The sequence below is a fragment of the Artibeus jamaicensis genome, unplaced genomic scaffold (assembly GCF_021234435.1).
Source record: "Artibeus jamaicensis isolate MK-2021 breed Jamaican fruit bat unplaced genomic scaffold, CSHL_Jam_final scaffold_1019, whole genome shotgun sequence".
In the NCBI taxonomy this organism is placed as follows: Eukaryota; Metazoa; Chordata; class Mammalia; order Chiroptera; family Phyllostomidae; genus Artibeus; species Artibeus jamaicensis.
Genome location: NW_026522025.1, coordinates 17,936,364 through 17,956,109, shown reverse-complemented (window position 1 = coordinate 17,956,109; position 19,746 = coordinate 17,936,364). Strand labels below are relative to the sequence as shown.

Below are 19,746 nucleotides of genomic sequence, written 5' to 3'. Positions count from 1 at the left end.
AATGCTGTTTAGGGGAAACTCAACTTGAAAAAGAAAGTTGAGTCATTATTTGCAAGTCATTTTATTATGGTTGACTCTTAACATGAAATAATTTGAGGTCTGGGATCACTGGACTAAATGTCTAAATTTCATTCATGAAATTAGTGAACACTTTGAATGTTCTTTTATATCTAACTCTTTTTAGCTCATTTGAATGAGCTGAGGACCACTTTTGGTTATATTGACCTGTGCCTTGTGATCCTTCAGGAGAAGAAGTTGATCCTAAAAGTCAATGTTCCTAACATAATGAGGAAGAATTACGTTTTTGGACTTTTACTTAGAATACTGTAGTGTGAAGATCAGATTCATACTTATAGTTAACCTCTAAATGATTCATGTCTGTCTGGTAATTATCTTTATAGGCTTGCCCATGTGTCATTATCCCTGGTCAGAGATCAGCACAAAATGAATCTCTTTGTCCATAATTATAGATGTATAGGAGAAATTTCTACCAACAACTTACCTTCGTCACCACGAGGTTGCTGGGGAAACATGTAGTTTGTCAACACTCTTTGCTTTGTTTCTGGATGCGCTTCAGTTTGTAAAGGGATAAGGGCTTTGGACTGGAAGCAAAACAAAACAAAACAAAACCCCCAAACCATAAATTAGATCAGTAAGCTAGAAAATATGAAGAATATTTGTTTTATGCATGATAACAGTCAATAGTCTGAACTCACCAAGCTGAATGAAAATTTAAAAGAAGAGCAATGGGAAAAAGTAATGAAATTAGGAAGTATAACATGAAATAAGATTATTGCTATAGAATATTCTCAAATTGTAAGGTCTTTATAATGAAATTTTCTTTTTCTCTAGCATACTCTTTCACAAAATTATTTATCATCACTGAACAATATCAGTTTTAACCCTAAAGAGACCTTTAAAAATGTGTTAAATGATTTCAACTAAGTAAAGTTTCGGTATGGTTCTATATGCCCATTCATTTCCACAAGGTGTTACCCAAATATAAGAAACGGAATTTGCTATCAACTTTATGCTATGCAAAAAGTGAAATAAGTCAGGTGGTACAAGACAAAAACCGTTATGATGTCACCTGTAAGGGGAAACTAATGAACAAAACATACGAATGAGCAAAATAGAATAAGAGGTGTGGAAACAAGGGACAGACTGACAAAAACCAGTGGGGAGTAAGGAGGGGGATAAGGGTGGAAAGAAGGGGCTAATCAAGGTACAGGCATGAATGACCCATGGACATGGACAACAGGGTAGGGACTGGCTGTGGGAGCAGGACTGGGAGGGGCAGTGGGGAGCAACCTGGAGAAAATGGGACAACTGTAATAGAACCACAATAAAAGGTTTATTCAATAAAAGGTAAAAAAAGATAATCTATGCATTTAATTAGGTTAAAGCACAAGCATTTATATTTAAGGGCTATTTTTGTAATCAAAGACAGGGTCCACATACAGATAAGCAACTATACTTGTATCTGTGATATCACAATGTATTTACCCCTGGATGGTAATATTTCATTCTCTATTAATTAATTTGATTTCAAAAATACTATTGTGAAAGGGTTCCTAGAACTCTGATATTATATACTATATATGGAGATATATTTGAGATAATTATTTTCTGTAATGTTTTAAAAATTGGCTTATTTTATGACATTTATTAATAGGAATGAAACACAAAGGGATTTGGGATACCGATTTGCCTCATAAAACTGAGTCAGAAACACATTAAATCACTGTTCTAAATAAAACTTAAGTGATTTAGTCACTGTTCTATTTATTCTTCCACAAGAATAATAAATTGATATTAGGGAATTTTTTTTCCAAAGGCAAGACTAAATAGACTGTTGCATTAGCATAATTCACATTAATTCCAGAAATGCTTTATTTATAATGATATACTTATGCCTTGCAAAATCTATCATTCATTGATAAGATATGAATTTGAGTGACAATCTAATTTACTCAGGTAGAAGCAAGTGCTATAGTAACTGTAGAAATACAAGCATTATTCTTATACTTACATTTTACATTTCACAGAGGTTTATTTTAATTTTTTACAATAGTAGCCCGTTATCTAGAAATCTGAACAATGCCACTTGCTTGCTAAGGAAATGGTGAAAAACCAAATTCAACATGGTTTGTTTTCATTTGGCTATTTATATTTTGGGATATGTGTTTAAAAATTTCAGGATTATAAGCAAAGGGTGAGAGAGAACTAACAATTACAAAAAATGTCTATTATCAGTTCTTCTGGTGGCAAATCAGATGTCTTCAACTGTTTCTCGTTACTTTCCAGTTAATAATATGAATTATTAACACTCAATTACTGATTCAATTATAATCTAATTTCATCAGAAAAGAAATAATATCAGAACATTTCTACAGGATATAGTCATGATAGTTACAAAAGATAACTTCAAACTTGCAAATTTATTTAATAAAGTTTAAGAATTAAGTTAATTATAATTAAAACTATGAGAAAAAAGGAACATGAAGGATAATAATTCCCTCTTGTGGGGATTGTGGTGATAACTTTTTATTCTTTACCTTCAGAAGTATAATTAAAGTGTGTCCTCTAAGGACACATATGTACCACGTAGAGCTAAAAATTCACAAAAATGATCATTTTGTCTATTAGATATCTGAGAATGAAGTAGATGCTAAATTGAAGTATTTAAAGAGGTTGAGAATCATAGTTCTGTTTTGTCTGAAACAATAAAATACATATTTAAATCACTAGCTTTATAAAAATCTCTCCTCCATGGGATAAAAAACCTATATTATACACCAATGATCAGGTATCTTTGGTTTAAAAAGTTAGTAATTCAAAGTTTTGATTATAGTTCATCTTAATAAACAAAATAAATCAGGTAATAAAAGTTGTTACCTGATTGTCAGAAAGCCACAAAGCTGCAAGCTCCTTAAGTTTGGTAAATGAGAATGGTAAATTCTTCAATCTGCAAAAACAAGAAGATTCTAAAAATAGCATGGGTAAAGATGGAGAGATTTCTATGGAAACCCTCCATAGAAATCAGAGTTCCCATGAAACCCTCCCTCCAGGTGAAAATTATGGTTCCATCGGGGGGCTGTAATTGAATCCTGTGGGACTTGATCTTCCTATGATAGCTCCATGACCTATTTCTAATCTTACCCACAAGAGTATAGTTAGAAAATTTTGAAAAATGTCTTGCTGAATATTGGGCACCATATTCAATGAATTTTCCTTATTTTCCTGTCTAGAAACCCAGTCGAAACAGGAAACAAGGTTGATTTGACATGACTTACTCTTGTTGCACCAAGCTATGAAGCTTCTTTTCAATCCTGACAAAAATAAAATTGCAATCCTTTTCATAAAAAGTTTTATTCTCTTACATGGGAATACTACTGAGCTACTAAGTGAATGGTTTTTGAAATTAACATTATTTTTTTCTTAAACCAACATACAAATGAGAACCCCCACATTTAACTTTCAGAATTTGAATATTCTTCATGATTCCATAAAAACTAATCTTGGCAGTTTTGTTGCAAAGTGTCTTACTTTATCATATCATCATCAATCTGACTGAAACTCATTAAAAATAAATAGTTCAAGCATTCTATTCCATACTCACTTATCTTCTTAGTTACCTTCAGTCAATATTTTTTTTATCCTTTCCTATTTTTGGAAAATTGTGGTAAAAACAAAGATGAATTGCAATTTTAAATTTTCTTTTTACCATCTACCTGTATAACACTTTTGTCATGTCCTTTCTTTCTTTTATTTTTTATTTTTGTCCAGCTCTGAACATGACTGAATGACCATTTAGTTATCTTTATCATACTTTACAAACCTTAGTACTATTTAGGATTAACTTCTTGGCAATATTTTCACCAGCACTCTGGTGTTGACCATATACACATTGCCCAAGTAATTTACTGGAGGCATAAAAGTATACATGAAAACACATGTGTCTGCATGGATACATATCTATGCACATATTTCATTAATAAATTTTGTAGGTTTTTATTTCAACTATTTTTCATGTCTTCATACTATTATGCTTTCAGTGCATGGGAGGATGTATAAATTCTGGCATATACATTTTACATAATTTAAATATGTAATACATATTTTTAATATAAATAAATATTAAAATTTTGAAGAATCTCTTTTTAAAGTATCTCTTTAAAAATAATGTAGCTGCTGCATATTCTAAAGAAATATTTGCATAGTTACATGATATTTGCATTCCATATACTTCACACACACACACACACACACACACACACACAGAATTTGTTTTCAAAATGATTTTTAAAAGTAATTTGCTCTTAGTAACTAATTAATATGTGATTGTGATATATTGCAGAAATACCTGTTGTCACTCAAATTTAAGACTCTTAGTTTCTGCATCTGTCCAATCTCTTCAGGGAGAAATTCCAGTTTATTGGAGCGTAGAGACATAACTGTTACATTCTTACAGCTTCCGATCTACAGGTAACAACATCAACAAAACAAATGTAAAGAATCACAGTGAAAACTATATTTTTATATTAATTTTTATAATTTATAAAACAATTGAATTAAAGATTTCCTATCACTTTTACCATTCTCTTATGTGTATTATTTTACTTTTTGTAATCTACCTTTTTGAAATATGGGTATTATTTTATGTATATTTCTTTAGCTATTGAGAAAACATACATCTCATTTTTTTTATGTATTAGGAAGGAAGAATTTTCTTTATAATTTTTTACTAGAATATGTAACTTCATTGTTTTTCCTATCATGTTGTTTTTGTCCACCCAAATCAATACTAATACATTTATGTTTACAACAGATTAAACATATTAAAAATGAAGTATTATTGATATTTCTTTGGCAAAATTAGTTTTATTTCATATTACAATGGTATTTGTGATTTTTGCTCAGAATTTTTGGTTCTAAAATAATGATATATGAATTATTGTTCCCTTATTATGGAAATGTTTTATAGGAAATGTTAAATTGAAAGTGTATGTCACAGTTTTTCCTTGACATTTATAAATAAAAATTCTATCTAGAGATGAAAGCTGACAGAACCTCTTGGTGTATCCTGAAGCTAAGATAATATTTTTATGTGACATGATACTTTAAAAAACTTACATTAAAAATCTGTCACTTTAGGAATGAAAATATAATTGTTTCAAAAGGATATCTATTAGTCTTCTTAAAAGAAAACTATATACATTAAATTCTTAAAATCATTTCTCAGCATTAACTCATTTACAATATTTTATTACTTTTCTTTGCAAACCATGTTTAAGTCCAATGTACTTTGTGGGTTGAATATAAAAACTTTTTACTTGTCATTTCGGAAAGACTGATTAGCAAATATATACATAGATGGTATATATATATATATATATATACATATATATGGAGAGAGAGAGAGAGGGAGAGAGAGAGATATTCAAAGCTCATGATACTACACTGCCTTTGCATCTGTCAAGATTTAATCCTAAAACAGAATCATTAAAGATTAATGAATAGAAACAAATTCATTCCTCACTTCTCTGGGTAATTCTGGAAGAAAATTCTCATCCACTGCTAATGTTCGAAGACTATGAAGGTAGCCAATAGTAGAAGGTAGAGACTCCAGTTCATTACAGCTACAGTCGAATTCTTCTAATAAAGATAAACTGGAAAGATAAATACATTAGTTAGACACTAAAATGTCAGATGGCAAAAAAGTTTTGAAAAAGTCACATATCCAGATTCAGCAAGAGGTATTTATCAAACAACTTCATAATTTATATAAATTTATTTTGCCAATTTAGCCAAGTGATTCAATACCATTTAATAAATGGTTCCATTTGGTAAAATATAGTTTCTTTTTCTCACTTTCAAAAGTTTTGTTTGTTTTAACCCAACACAGGTGTCATTTATAGTCAGATGTTCATAATGTGTGACCTTGGAATGAACACATTTAGCTGGAATGAGTAGGTGCGAAGGCATAGTGAGTGGGTCCAAGAAAGGGAGAGTAAAAGGGGCCGACAGCAAGAACAAAATATGGATTAAATGCTAGGTGCTTTACTAAGCATTTTGGGAATATAAATAACTTATTCTATATCTATTACTTTAAAATAATTCTATACCTATTATTTTAAAATTCATTTTACATATAAGGAAATGGCAGCTTAAAGAGGTGAAGTAACTTGTCCAAGGCCTCACACAGTAAGGAAGCTGAACCTAAATGTAGACTATGCTTTTCCACTTTGCCTCGGTTTGCCTCGGTTTGCCTCTGGAGCCAAGTCTACCAACAGGGCTCAGGGCTCATAGCAACCTGCTGATGTGCTTCATTTGACTTACATAGCTCCTTAAAAAGTGGTAAACTCCACAGAATGATCCAGACTTTTGGTACCTCTTAAAAAAGAGAAAAATCCAGCAACACCAGGCCACTCTCCCATGACAAGTAATGGAAATACAAATAATGGCTGCTGCCTTTGGTTACAGTTCTCCAGTTTGACACTATTGCTCCATACTTAGCCAGCTTGACCACAGGTCCACAGGAAGGAATTGTATGAATGCACATTCAAGTTATCACGAGAGAACAAAGACATTTGGATGGCTGGTTTGAGATAACTGGAAAAGAAATAGGGGCTGGCCCAGAGTTAGCACCAGCTGTATCTAAGTTGTCATCGATGTTGTTAATGGTATTACACTGTCACTACAGTAAGAGGAAGGAACCCCAAAGGGGAAATTTCACCCTGATAAAGAGAAGAATGAATTAGAGTTAGCTGGGCTAGACTGTAAAATCAGCTTCTTTTTTTATATCTTGAAACTAGCTAGTTTGACAGCCATTGACTCCCATCATTTAGTTACACAGAAATGAAGCCTATGGGTTTTCAGTTGCTCAGAATGGATTTGTGCTCAAACTGTTAGTTACTAGATATATTATCTTGTGTATCAAAAAATAAAATAAAAACCACAGCTCAATAATCAAAGCTGATTTAATTTACCTGCTAGGTAAGGGAACATACTAGGGAAGAAATTCTCTGAGTAGAGCTCTGAGGGGTCATGGAATTCAGCGCCAAAATGGGGTGCTAATAGTGGGTTATGCTAATTAGGGATTACTAGCATAATTTGCATCATGTAGAGGGTAAAATGAGTTCACAAGTCTAGGTAGAGTTAAGTAAATCAAGCCCCATTATCCTTGGGTCAAAAAAGAATTAATTCAGTTAGGTCCAGCCTGATCCTGATCAAGGTAACTCACTGTTTGACCCTTAACAACCTCAAATGGTTAGAACAAGATGTGGTGAACACAATATTCAACTTTGAATATCATCTTTTTGGTAAGTATTGCTTAAGTGAAAATTTTTTTCTTTTACATAGACCAGTTAGTTATCTAACTTTTCTGTAAGCTTTAGTTTCTTCACATTTGCAATGAGGATTCTAAGAATTCTTGCCTTATGTAGTTGTTCTGAGTATTTCACAAACCATTGTAACTAAAAAATTTAGCACAGTACCTGCCATAAAATACATTCTCAGGATATGTATTTTCTTAGTTATTAGTGAACCCGGGTAAATATGTCTGTAAATCCTTTGAAGTCCCCATGTGCAGGGCTGGTCATGTCACTTGGTGCCAGGTGTGGATGGCTGTGTGACTGTGTGTGTGTGTGTGTGTATATGTGTTGGTGGATACAAGAATCAATGTATTGGGGAAAACTATAATGGTTTTGTTTCTAAAAAAAGGTCTAGCACAGTATTTTACACATAATCCACTTAATATATGCAGTAGAATTGATTAAAATATGTTTCTATCAGTAGTTCGGAGTTATGTACTCAGTGAGTGGTCATAAAAGTACCAGGGATTTTTTAAAAATAAATTTTTTAGATGTATCCTCCACACATGTCAAATTAAACAATTAAAAATATAATTTAAGTATCTTATTTTTTTCTTTCATAAAAACATGTCTTAGTCTTGAATCACAGTAAGACAGTCCTTACTTTGTGTAGTTCTGATATGCACAGATTTCAGTTATTATGCTTTCATTAAATAATGTCCTCATGGCTCAAATTTCAGTTTCCTCAGTATACTAACTTTGAGTAACTTGATAAAATATAAACTTCACTGTTAACTCTTCAGTTCACAAATCACAATGTAAATGAGAGATGAGGGTCATGATCGGTGATTACTCTGAATCTTTTTGTTTCAAAGTCTGTCAGTGATCTGTCTCAGCACATCCACTACTCAGTTCACACACACACAGTAATCACACAGTTATGTTGCTTCCTTGTCAATCAGCAGCAGAGGGAGACTACAGACAGGCACAATAATTTAATATTTAAAGCACTGCTACTGTTGGATAATATTCTTGGTCATCCTAATTCTTTGGGGGATTTAAATAAAAATGAAAATTTGCTTTTTATCACCAGGAACAACTTTATTAATCCAACTAATGGACCAAGGAGTTATTTTAACTTTGAAAGCCTATTATCTTACAAAAATTTTTGAATAAGCTATCAGTGCTACAACTGGGAAACATGCATTAACTTTAGTTATGTCCTGAAAGAAACATGACATAAAGCATACAACTGCAAAACATTAAGCATTGTGGCAGGAAGGAACAGCAAGTAACATAGGTGCAGCATAGCAGAGACTTTTAGCGCACTGTGCAATATAACTGCAGGATGTGAACCAAACATAAGTAGAATTATGGAAGAAATAGCTGACTATTGAAATTTGCCTGCCACTATCAGAGAGACTGTAGCTATGCTGCCAGCAGAGGTTAGTGAAGGCAAACCAGCTGACAGAAATGAGGAATTGGTTGTGATGAAAATGATGATGTTCCAGAGGAAGGGATGCTGGCAATCCCCTTCACATTACAGACCCTCGCAGAGATGTTTCATGACATTGAAAGCACGAGTTTGGTGCTGATCCAAGCTGAAAAAGGAGTCCGGCAGTCCACTGACACATAGAAAAGAGTGTTCACTCTAGTTATGACTCACACGATGCAAAGAAGATAAACACTGTTCGATCTAGACAAGCTTCACTTTTTACAAAGTAAACACCGTAGTTCTTGATGTTACTAATGTTTACACTGACAGTATACTAAATAAATATTGGTTTTACTATTTTTCCATTTTCCTATACATTTATAACCAACAGTAAAAGTATTTAATGGTTTGAAAAAGGTTTTTAAAGACCTTTGTCAGAATAATCATAATTTTCCTCATTGGTTATGTCTGCTTTGCAGTTTCAACTTGAAGCATGGTTGTTTTTCAGTTTCCCACTACTGTGCAAAATGAGAGCTTCCTGCATGAATAAGACAACATTTTTACTGTACTATGGATATACTGAATTCATAACTTATAGCCTGAAAGTATTTTATATCTCTGGGATAGATAAAAGCTATTAGATACAAAACACATATTCTTTAATGATTTCTGAATTTCCAAAGATTCAAATTCATAATTTAACATTTCGACTGACTTTAGTGAAGGTATCTTGTTAAAATCACCCAACATGTTTTAATACCAGATCTATATGAGTACAAGTTGTATTACATTTACTCAGATTATCACTGGCACAGACCAAGTAAGTGAAAAAACTCAGACAGAGAGAGACGATACTGTAATGTCACTTATCTGTGGAATCTAAAAACAAACCAACCAATCTGAGCAGAGAACAGACTAATGGCTCCCAGAGATGGAGGCTGGGAGGTGGGCAAAATGCATGAAGGTGGTCTAAAGGTACAAATTTCCACTTATACAATCATTAAGTCTTGTGGATGCAATGTATAACATAACAACTACTATGTTGTATATCTGAAGGTCCAATCACAAGAAAAAATTCTAATTATGTACAGTGATGGATGTTAACTGGATTTATTGCAGTGATCACTGTGTGATATATACAAATATTCAATCATTATTTTTATACACCTGAAACTAATATGTTTCATGTCAATTATATCTTAATAAATAAAAATGAGTTCATCATACTTTGTGCAAAAAAAAGACCAAAATTACCTTTTTTTTTCTTTGCAGGTCTATCTGTAGTCTATAATCGTACAGTTCAAAGAGAATAAAAGCTGCCAAGGAAGTGTAAGGTACTTTAAAGTGATGCTTCCCAAACTTTAGTGTACATAGGAATCACCAGAAGAACTTTCTAAAATGCAGATTCATATTCAGTTATTTGGGGGGGTGCCCAGATCCAGCATGTGTAATAAGATTAAATCAGCGATTTTCAACTCTTTCATTTCATGGCACCCATAAACTAATTCCTAAAATTCTGTGGCACACAAAAAAATTTTTTTCCTGATCTGACAAAAAAAAAAGAGGTATAGTTTCGATTCATCCACACCAGATTGCTATTGTTTTTTGGCTGCTATGGGAAAAGAGGTCCGTGCCCCTGACTGAACAGTCAGGTTGTAAGAATTCTTCCAGCATCTTGGTTGAAAATCGTTGTTCTCGGTGATGTGGATGCTTCCATTCCTGGGACCACATGCTGAGTCACAAGGCTTTAAATAAAGCCCTTTCAAATATTTTAAGCGTAACATTTAAATACACACATAGTCACATGACATGTCAGTAACAGCTAAAATCCATCTAATTATCGTAAGAGTTGTGAACACATTCAGTAAGGCTTCGTGTTACTTCACATATTGGTACAAGTCACAGAACTGGAGGTAGTAATGTTTGAAATTAAACAATAGATTTAATTTTCTAAAAATATTCTCTACATTTTTCTCTACTTTAATTTAGTCTTCATGAATTATTAGTCTTGGTTGGGAAAATCTTACTGTCTCATTAACCCTCAGTTACATAGCTAATAGGGGAGAGAAAATGTGAATATATTACACAGATAATCTATAATTTCACTTTAACATCATTTATGAACATTAAAAAAACCATTATATGTTCTATTAATGTAGATGCTAATACACATAAAAATAAATGACTTTGAGCTTCGATTTTTTAGTTTACTTTTAACTCTTAATAGTAGTAATGTGATTACATTATTGGAAAATATTCAGACAGGCTTGGGTTCCAATGTTAGTGTGGCCACTTAATAAATGAGTGAAGTTGACAATTGATCTATGTTTCTCATGTATAAAATTGATTGGTAATGCCTAACATGTAGTTTCGTGAGGATTCAATATATGCTAAGCTGCTGGTGTAGACATGGCACTCCATTAAGATGACCTATTATGAGATAGAAAGACCCTCAAGTTTTTTGGAACAATCTGTTTCTGAAACATTTAGAGGTTATACTGTGATATCTGCTTTTTAAAATGGGTTGTTTCATGTAAGTAAAACTTTCCAGTAGATGAAATATAAAATTACTAGCATTTATTAGTAAGACATAACTAGACATATTTCTGATGGTTATGAAAAACTAATTGTATTAGCAAAGATTTAGTTGAAAGGCATATAATAATTAAAGAGAGAGATATAGCCCTGGCTGGTGTAGCTCAGTGGATTGAGCACAGGCCTGTGAAGCACAGGGTCTCCAGTTCAATTCCCAGTCAGGGCACATGCCTGGGTTGCAGGCCAGGTTCCCAGTAGGGGACACGTGAGAGGTAACCACACATTGATGTTTCTCTCTCACTCTTTCTCCTTCCCTTCCCCTCTCTCTAAAAATAAATAAAATATTTTTTTAAGAGAGAGAGAGATATAAAACATGTTTGGAAATTACAAGCTACTGCTTAAATGTGCCTGCTTATAAAACCTAGGGGTTAATAGGCTAAATGCAGCTAGCCAGCTGGGGTGAAGTCTGGATTCTAGCCATTGCTAGTGGCAATGTCCTCACCAGTTGCTTAATTTCTCTGTGCCTCAGTTTCTTCACTGGGAAAAAGGGGGTGATGTCGGTACTTAACTATGTGTGGTAAGGACTAAATACATGCAAAGGAGTTAATATATGTAAAACACTTAAATGAGCACATAGAAAATATTAAGTAGCTTTGCCATTATTCTTATTTTCAGACATTATAGAATCAATTATATTTAATTTAGGCTAGGAATCAAGTTTAAGATTCCATCCCTAATTTTCTCATTAATATCAGATGAATTATTTGGGCTGCTTCTAAACAGTGCAAACAAACAAAATTTAGACTAATTTTCTTTATAGTGTTTACTAAATAAAAGTCACTCAGTCGTTATACTAAATTTTAGTCTATGCCAAATTCAGTCAAATTGTGGTGGAAATAGTATCTGTTAGGAATAGTTAATCATTTAGAGAGTTTGTCTGTGAAATATCTGATTATAATGAGCAGATTTATCATTACTGTATAGTTGTAGGAGACAGTTTTGTGTGGCGTGTGCCCAGCTCCCACTGAGAGATGCAAAGGGCCCACGCCCATTGATCTCCTGTGGGGGATCAGGCCTGCTATGTACCTAGGCCACTTTGAGTCTTGCTTTTTGCTAAAAACTCCCTCACCCGGATTTGTGGCAAACATTTACTGCAAAGTAACTTCCTAAAAACCGTGCTAAACCTTCCTAGGATCAGTGTAACTGGTTCAACCACTCTTGCCTTTTCATTCGCAAATATCCCTCTTCTGTGATGTGATTAGCAGCATCCTCCCCTTTGTTTTCTGTAAAAGGTAATCACCTAAAGTGAACCTGTGCATAGTAAATGAGGACTATCACGTAATGTGCTGAGAACCTGGATAAAGGCTGGTCACAGCAAGGGTCAGGGGTTTTTGCTCCCCTTGAGAGAAAAGTCATTCCCGCCCTTTTTCCCCACTGGACTCGGTGGTCCGGATGAAAGTCTCATTTTATCCTTAATGATGTGGACACTGCGGGCTGGTTGTTATACTTTTCATTTGACCCAATGTTTTCTTCTTTCCAAAGCAATTATTATTAACCTTTGCCTGTCTTTGGACTGTTTGGAAAATTAAATAGATTTTTAAAAAGAAAATCTGTAAAATTTTTTATTATAGGACAAAAGTATATCCTAATGCAAAATACTGTTTAAAAGTATTTAATGAACATATCTATAACCGATGAGTAGAAAATAGTTTCACTCATTGCAAAAGACCTTTTAAGAAAGATTCCATGTGCTTCAAGTTAGGGTACTGAAAGGTTTCCTAACTTTCTGTTTCTTAACTTTGTTAGTCTGAGCAGACTAAGAGAATGTATTATTATTGTATTTGTAAAAAAGTACTAAGCATTTTTAAGAACTGGGTGTTTCATTCATGTTATACTACTATCCTCATACAGATGAAAATAAATAAAAAATTTAATCCTCACGATATTCTCCTGAGGTACGCATTATTATTAGTTTTCATTTTACTGGGGAGAGATCTAGAGCTCTACGCTACCTAAAACCACACCAAAAAGCCCGGTTTTGAACCCAGAAGGTCTGGCACCAGAGCCAAAATAACAAACTGCTTGGTTAACTTCTCTAAAGCAGCTTCATTTTATTTATTTTTATTTTTATTTTTTTCCTTGCAATTTTTTTATTTTTGTTTTATTTTATTTTTTAAATTTTTTATTGATTATGCTGTTACAGTTGTTCTATTCCCCCCCTTCATTCCCCTCCACCCTGCCCCCCCATCCCCACCATTACCCCCCCTTTAGTTTATGTCCATGTGTCTCAAGTTCTTTAGATTCTATATTTCCCATGCTATTCTTGCCCCCCATCTATTTTCTATCTACTGTCTATGCTATTTATTTTCTGTACCTTCTCCCCGCTTCTCCTCCCTTCTCCTCCTCCCACTCCCCTGTTGCTAACCCTCCTTGAGATCTTCATTTGTATGTTTCCACTCCTGATCTAGCTGTCCTTTTAGTTATTATATGAAATGTTAAAGGGACTTATCGAAGAAAAAGAAGTTAAAGAAACATGAACAGTGAAAGGACAACAAACTCACAGTTATTAACAACCACACCTAAAACTAAAGCAGCTTCATTTTAGAACCACATCTCGGGCAACTCTAATGCAGATACAGTGGAGTAGGGTTTGAGGGAATACTTAGCTGACAACTATAAAAGTAAGCTGAGTCGAGATAGTGGTTCTCAGACTTTATTGTGCTGGCCCAATATCCAGAGTTTCTGATTCAGTGAATGGATCTGCGTTATCTCTAAGAATTTGCATTTGTAACAAGTTCCCAGTTAAAGATGATACTGCTGATCGGGGAATACAGATGAGAACCACCAGTAGAATATTGAAAAGCTGAATTTTAGTGCAAAGTAATTTGGGTTTTATCCAATGAAGAATTTGTGTGTGTGACTTGTCTTTAATTTTTTTTATTAAAATAATACTACATGGAACAAGATTTAAAAAGTACACAGCGTGTATTATAAAAGGAGTCTTCCTATTAACTCTATGTCCTGGCCCCCAAATTCTTTTCTCCAAAGCCATGTACATTTCCAGTTTCTTGCATATTCTTCCAGTCTTAGGGAAAAGAGAGAAGCACAGCTCTTAGCATTCAGGTACCTACAAGAACGTCTATTTATTTTCTTGTTATCACAGCAGTCTTGCACGTAGACTACTGGAATTTTCCATTTAGGGTGTTGACATGATATAGACTAAACATCTGGATTAAAGAATTAGAAAATTTTAGGTCTAGGTGGAAGAATAAATGAGGAGATTAAGTAACTTGTTCAAGTTCACACAGCAGGTGGTGAGCCAAGATTCACACCCATGTTGTTTGACTCCCAAGCCAGTGCTCCTTGCAGGTTCCCTCGGGGCTCATGCACCAAAGAGAAGGGACTTATTTAGCTTTGCATAACTACTTAGATGTTCTCATTCCCAGGCCAGTTGTCTTTCTGTTTGACCACTATGAGGAAATGACTTTTAAAATATCCAGAGTTTTGAGGTTTTATTGCTTTTTGTTCACGACAATGAAATTATGAGAAAGAAGGTTCAGGGTGCAGTTTCTTTTCCTATGAAACATCTTTTGCCTCTAGAGCAATGCGGCCCATTAAATTTCCAAATATTACAAAGTATGTGACTCAACTATCACATATATCAAGAGGCATCATATACAGTTCAACTGACAGCATAGCTTTGAAACCTGGTAACTTCTCTTAGCCTAAGTTTCTGTATTTGTTGATGGGGAGATAACAAATACGCACTGAATAGTACTAATGGGCCTTTAACTGCATAAGAAGACTTACGAAGCACCAAACATAGTGTCTGGTCCAATGTGAACACACACAAAAAGTTGTTTATTATTATTTTCAGTGCACATGTAATTGTTAGAGCACCTGGTACGCACAAGCACAAATTAAGATTCAACTACAAATGTAAATAATTTTAGAAGTCATTGGCACAAAAGTCATAGGATCTATGTCACCTGTCAAAAATGTTGAAAAATGAATTCTTCCAGTAGTTTTTAATATATGGACTATTAAAAATTACCAAAGACAGCCTTGGCTAATGTGGCTCAGTGGATTGAGTGTGGCTTTGCAAATGAAAGGGTCACCGGTTCGATTCCCAGTCAGGACACATGTTTAAGTTGTGGGCTAAGAAGCAACCATCGATGTTTCTCTCACACGTTGATGTTTCTCTACCTCTCTTTCTTTCTCCCTTCCACTCTCTCTAAAAATAAATAAATAGCATCTTTAAAAAATGCCAAAGACAAATGTAACGTATGGAAACAGTCTACGTGCAGAATGAGAGTACTTCTGGTCACTGCAGCTGGTTGTAACACTGTTAGGATTGTGGCACTCAGAGTCTTAGGTAGTGTCGCACAATGAAATGCAGAGCATTTGATGATTTACCAAACACTCTCTGCAACTGATCTGAGTTGCAATTTAATAGAGTCAAAAAAATTGTCAACTCTAGCCCTCAAACTAAACCTCTGATCTATCAATTCTGAATTTTCTAAGTAAAACAAAGCCATAATTATAATAATAATATTAATAACTATTATCTTTGCTCAGGCAGATTACTTTTAAGATGTACCACAAAATTTTAGAAATTTAGTCTATTTTTGTCATATGTGCAAATACAAAACATTTCTATACAAGTGCTATGTTTAAATGGGAACATAAATGAGATAATAGTTGTTATAATTTTATTATCTAATCCATGTTGTGATATAGAAAAGAAATCTTCAGATTTTTTTTGGCCTTAAGACCCCCTTATATTTAAAAAAATTACTGGTAACTCAAGAATTTTTGTTTATATGGTTTATATCTATTGGTATCTACCACATTATAAATTAAAATAATAATTTTTAAAATAATTATTTATTTTTTGTGTTTAAATAACAATAAAAACAATGACATGTTAATATAAATAACATATTTTTATAAAAGTAGCTATATTTTCCCAAAACAGTGAGAACAATGACATTATTTTTATTTTTGCAAATCTCTTCAATGTTTCACTCAATAGAAAGCAACAGAATTCTCTTTTTTTCTAATTCCTTATTTTTTAAATATATTTTATTGACTATGTTATTACAGTTATCCCATTTTTTTCCCCTTTATTCCCCTCTGCCCTGTACCCCCCACCCACCATCATTCTCTCACCTTAGCTCATGTCCATGGGTCATACATATAAGTTCTTTGGCTTCTCCATTTCCTGTACTATTCTTAACCTCCCCCTGTCTACTTTGTACCTACCATTTGTGCTTATCCCTCTACCTTTTTCCCCCGTTTTTCTGCACCCCTCCCTGCTGATAACCCTCCATGTGATCTCTATTTCTGTGAATCTGTTCCTATTCTAGTTGTTTGCTTAGTTCATTTTTGTTTTTGTTGTTTTAGGTTCCATTGTTGATAGTTGTGAGTTTGTTGTCATTTTACTGTTTGTACTGCTGATCTTTTTCTTAGATAAGTCCTGCTAACATTTCATATAATAAGGGCTTGGTGATGATGAACTCCTTTAACTTGACCTCCTCTGGGAAGTACTATATCTTAAATGATATAGTAATTCTAAATGATAGCTTTTCTTTTCATGACTTGGGATACTTCTTTCCAGCCCCTTCTTGCCTGCAAGTTTTCTTTTGAAAAATCAGTTTATAGTCTTATGGGAACTCCTTGGTAGGTAACTGTCTCCTTTTCTTTTGCTGCTTTTAAGATTCTCTCCTTATCTTTAATCTTGGGTAATACAGTCATGATGTGCCTTGGTGTGTGCTCCCTTGGGCTCAACTTCTTTGGGACTCTCTGAGCTTCCTATTCTTCCTAGAATTCTATCTCCTTTGCCAGATTAGGGAAGTTCTCCTTCATTATGTTTTCAAATAAGTCTTCAATTTCTTGCTCTTCTCCTTCTGGCACTTCTATGATTTGGATATTGGGACATCTGTCCTGGAGGTTCCTAAGCCTCTCCTCAGTTTTTTTGACTCTTGTTTTTTTTTCATTTTGTTCTGGTTGAATGTTTATTTCTTCCTTCTGCTCCAAATTGTTGATTTAAGTCCCAGTTTCCTTCCCTTCACTGTTGGTTCCCTGTACATTCTCCTTTATTTCACCTTTTCCTCTATTTTATCAGCATACTTAACCATTTCTGTGGGCATCTTGATTACTAGTGTTTTGAACTCTGCATGTGATAGGTTGGCTATCTCATTACTTAGTTGGGTTTTTTTCTGGTGCTTTGATCTATTCTTTCATTTGAACCCTATTTTTTTTTTGTCTCAATGTTTCTGTTACATCATAAGGGGTGGTGCCCCCTCGCCAGGTATGTGCTTGCCAGGTATTTGCCAGGCAGGACAACCTACTTTGCTATGTTGTGGTGTTGTCTGTGGGGGTGAGGTCTGAGAGGGAACAATGCCACTTGCTTAGCTCTCTGCTGGCTTCCAGTCACTTCCCCTGCTACACACAAGCAAATTGGGCCTTTCCGGTGCTGATTCCTGAGTGTGTGGGTTTGTGTACATTCTAGGACCCTGTGGGTCTCTCCAACAAACTCTCCTGTGAGGCTTGGAGTTTCTCCTGCCACCTCAACCCCCACAGGTTTTTTCAGTAAGAGGTTCTGAGGCTTTATTTCCCTGAGCTGGAACCCTGGGTTGTGCAGTCTGTCTTGCTCCCCAGTTGTTCTTCCTGGTTTATACACACACAAATGTGGGATTGCCTGCTCCTCCAGCCACTGTCTCTCCCAGTTGGCAGTCCACTGTCTTGCCATGTCCTCTCTGCCCTGGCTGCCTGTCTCTGCCCCTCCTGCTAGTTTGGATGAAGGTTTCTTCTTTAGCTCCTTGGTTGTCAGACTTCCATACAGCTAGATTTTCTGGCAGTTCCAGTTATTTTTTTGTTTTTAAATTTGTTGTTGTCCTTTGAGTTGTGTGGGGAGACAAAATGTATCTACCTACGCCTCCATCTTGGCCAGAAGTCTGCAACAGGATTCTCTTATCTGCTTATGTATTCAATCTGCTGGACCGAATACAGTTTTTATTGAATTGCGTAAAAAAACAAAATTGAGCCTCACACAGAAATCCAGTTAGAAAAGGGGGACAAACTTAAAAGCTTTTTAAGAATATTGTGATTATTTTTTGCTTTTATACCAAAACTCAACAAGTGGCAGTTTCTTATAGGATAATTGCCATTTGTAATCTGAAGGTATACTAATGAATTTTTCTTACTTTATTTACCAATACATTAAAATCTTTGGTCTATACATTAAAGAACTGATCTATTTTGAACTTTCAATGGGTCGATCACTCATGTCTAATTTTATAACTCATGCATTGGTTGTTTGGAAAATGTTGCTTCACTGAATTATACAGATTTTCCAAATGTTGACACATTTTATAATATAGTATTAACAAACAACATTCATTAATATCACATCAGTCTTATCAAAAAAGCCTGTAAGAATTGGGAAGCTGCCAAGTTGAGAGTGACAGAATTTTCTAAAACTCTAACTTTTGCTTAATAGCTCTAATTTTGTTGCTGGCAACAAGTATTGTCAGTTGTTTTCTTGAACTGTCAAGCTCACTTTGATCATTTTTTGCCCAAATGGATGCCAAATACCCAAGTCTAAATAATTATAGTTTGCCAGTTCTTTTTCTTTTTTTTTTAGAGCTGTTTGGTTCACAGAACAACTGAGCAGAAAAGAAAAAGATTTCCCATATACTTCCTGCTGCTTTGTAAAAATGTCCTACTTCTGTGATTAGGCCTTTCCTCGAACACTTCCCTTTTCTTTTCTTTTCTTTTCTTTTTTCCCCCCTTTTTTTTTTAAAGATTTTATTCATTTATCTTTAGAGGGGAAGGGAAGGAGAGAGGGAGAGAAACATCAATGTATGGTTGCCTTTGGTGCATCCCCTGCTGGGAAATGGCCTGCAGGGAACCTGCCTGCAACTCTGGCATGTGCCCTGACTGGGAATCGAACTGTGATTGTCTGGTTTGCAGACCCGCGCTCAATCCACTGAGCTACACCAGCCAGGGCTCCCTTTTATTTTTCTTGAAATAATAATCAGAGGATGATTATGGCACTGCAAATGTAAAAAATGAGATTTTATAAGAGTATTCATCTTTATCCCTCTAAACCAGTAATCAACTTTTAAATTGGGCTCAGGCCCATTTTTTTAATATTTTAAGGGAAAATTTATCAATTTTTAAAAATTAAAATGAAAAGAAAACTAAGTATGTAAATAACCTACCATACAATTTACTTGTATACTAAAAAAGTCAATTTTCTTTGCTTTTAGATTATCAAACTTCTTTAACTTGTTTTCATAGAGTTATTAATATATATAAATTATATAAGAATTTCAGTATTGATCTAAAAAGCTAAGATTAGTCTTTAAGAATATAATTAAATAGGAAGAAAATTTTATTTTTTATTTATTATTATTTTTTTATTAAAACATTTTTATTTATTTATCTTTAGAG

The 19,746-nt window shown here is 34.1% G+C and overlaps 1 protein-coding gene across 1 annotated transcript in view; it reads right to left on the bottom strand.

The window, feature by feature from the left end:
- The window catches only part of LRRC7 (leucine rich repeat containing 7), a 491,093-nt gene that overhangs the window by 111,049 nt on the left and 360,298 nt on the right, over nucleotides 1–19,746 (bottom strand). The window contains exons 12-15 of the mRNA XM_037145320.2: nucleotides 5,543–5,672; nucleotides 4,367–4,482; nucleotides 2,899–2,968; nucleotides 503–602 (exon numbers count right to left, since the gene is read on the bottom strand). Coding sequence (XP_037001215.1) covers nucleotides 503–602; nucleotides 2,899–2,968; nucleotides 4,367–4,482; nucleotides 5,543–5,672 — 416 coding nt within the window. The remainder of the gene's footprint in view (nucleotides 1–502; nucleotides 603–2,898; nucleotides 2,969–4,366; nucleotides 4,483–5,542; nucleotides 5,673–19,746) is intronic.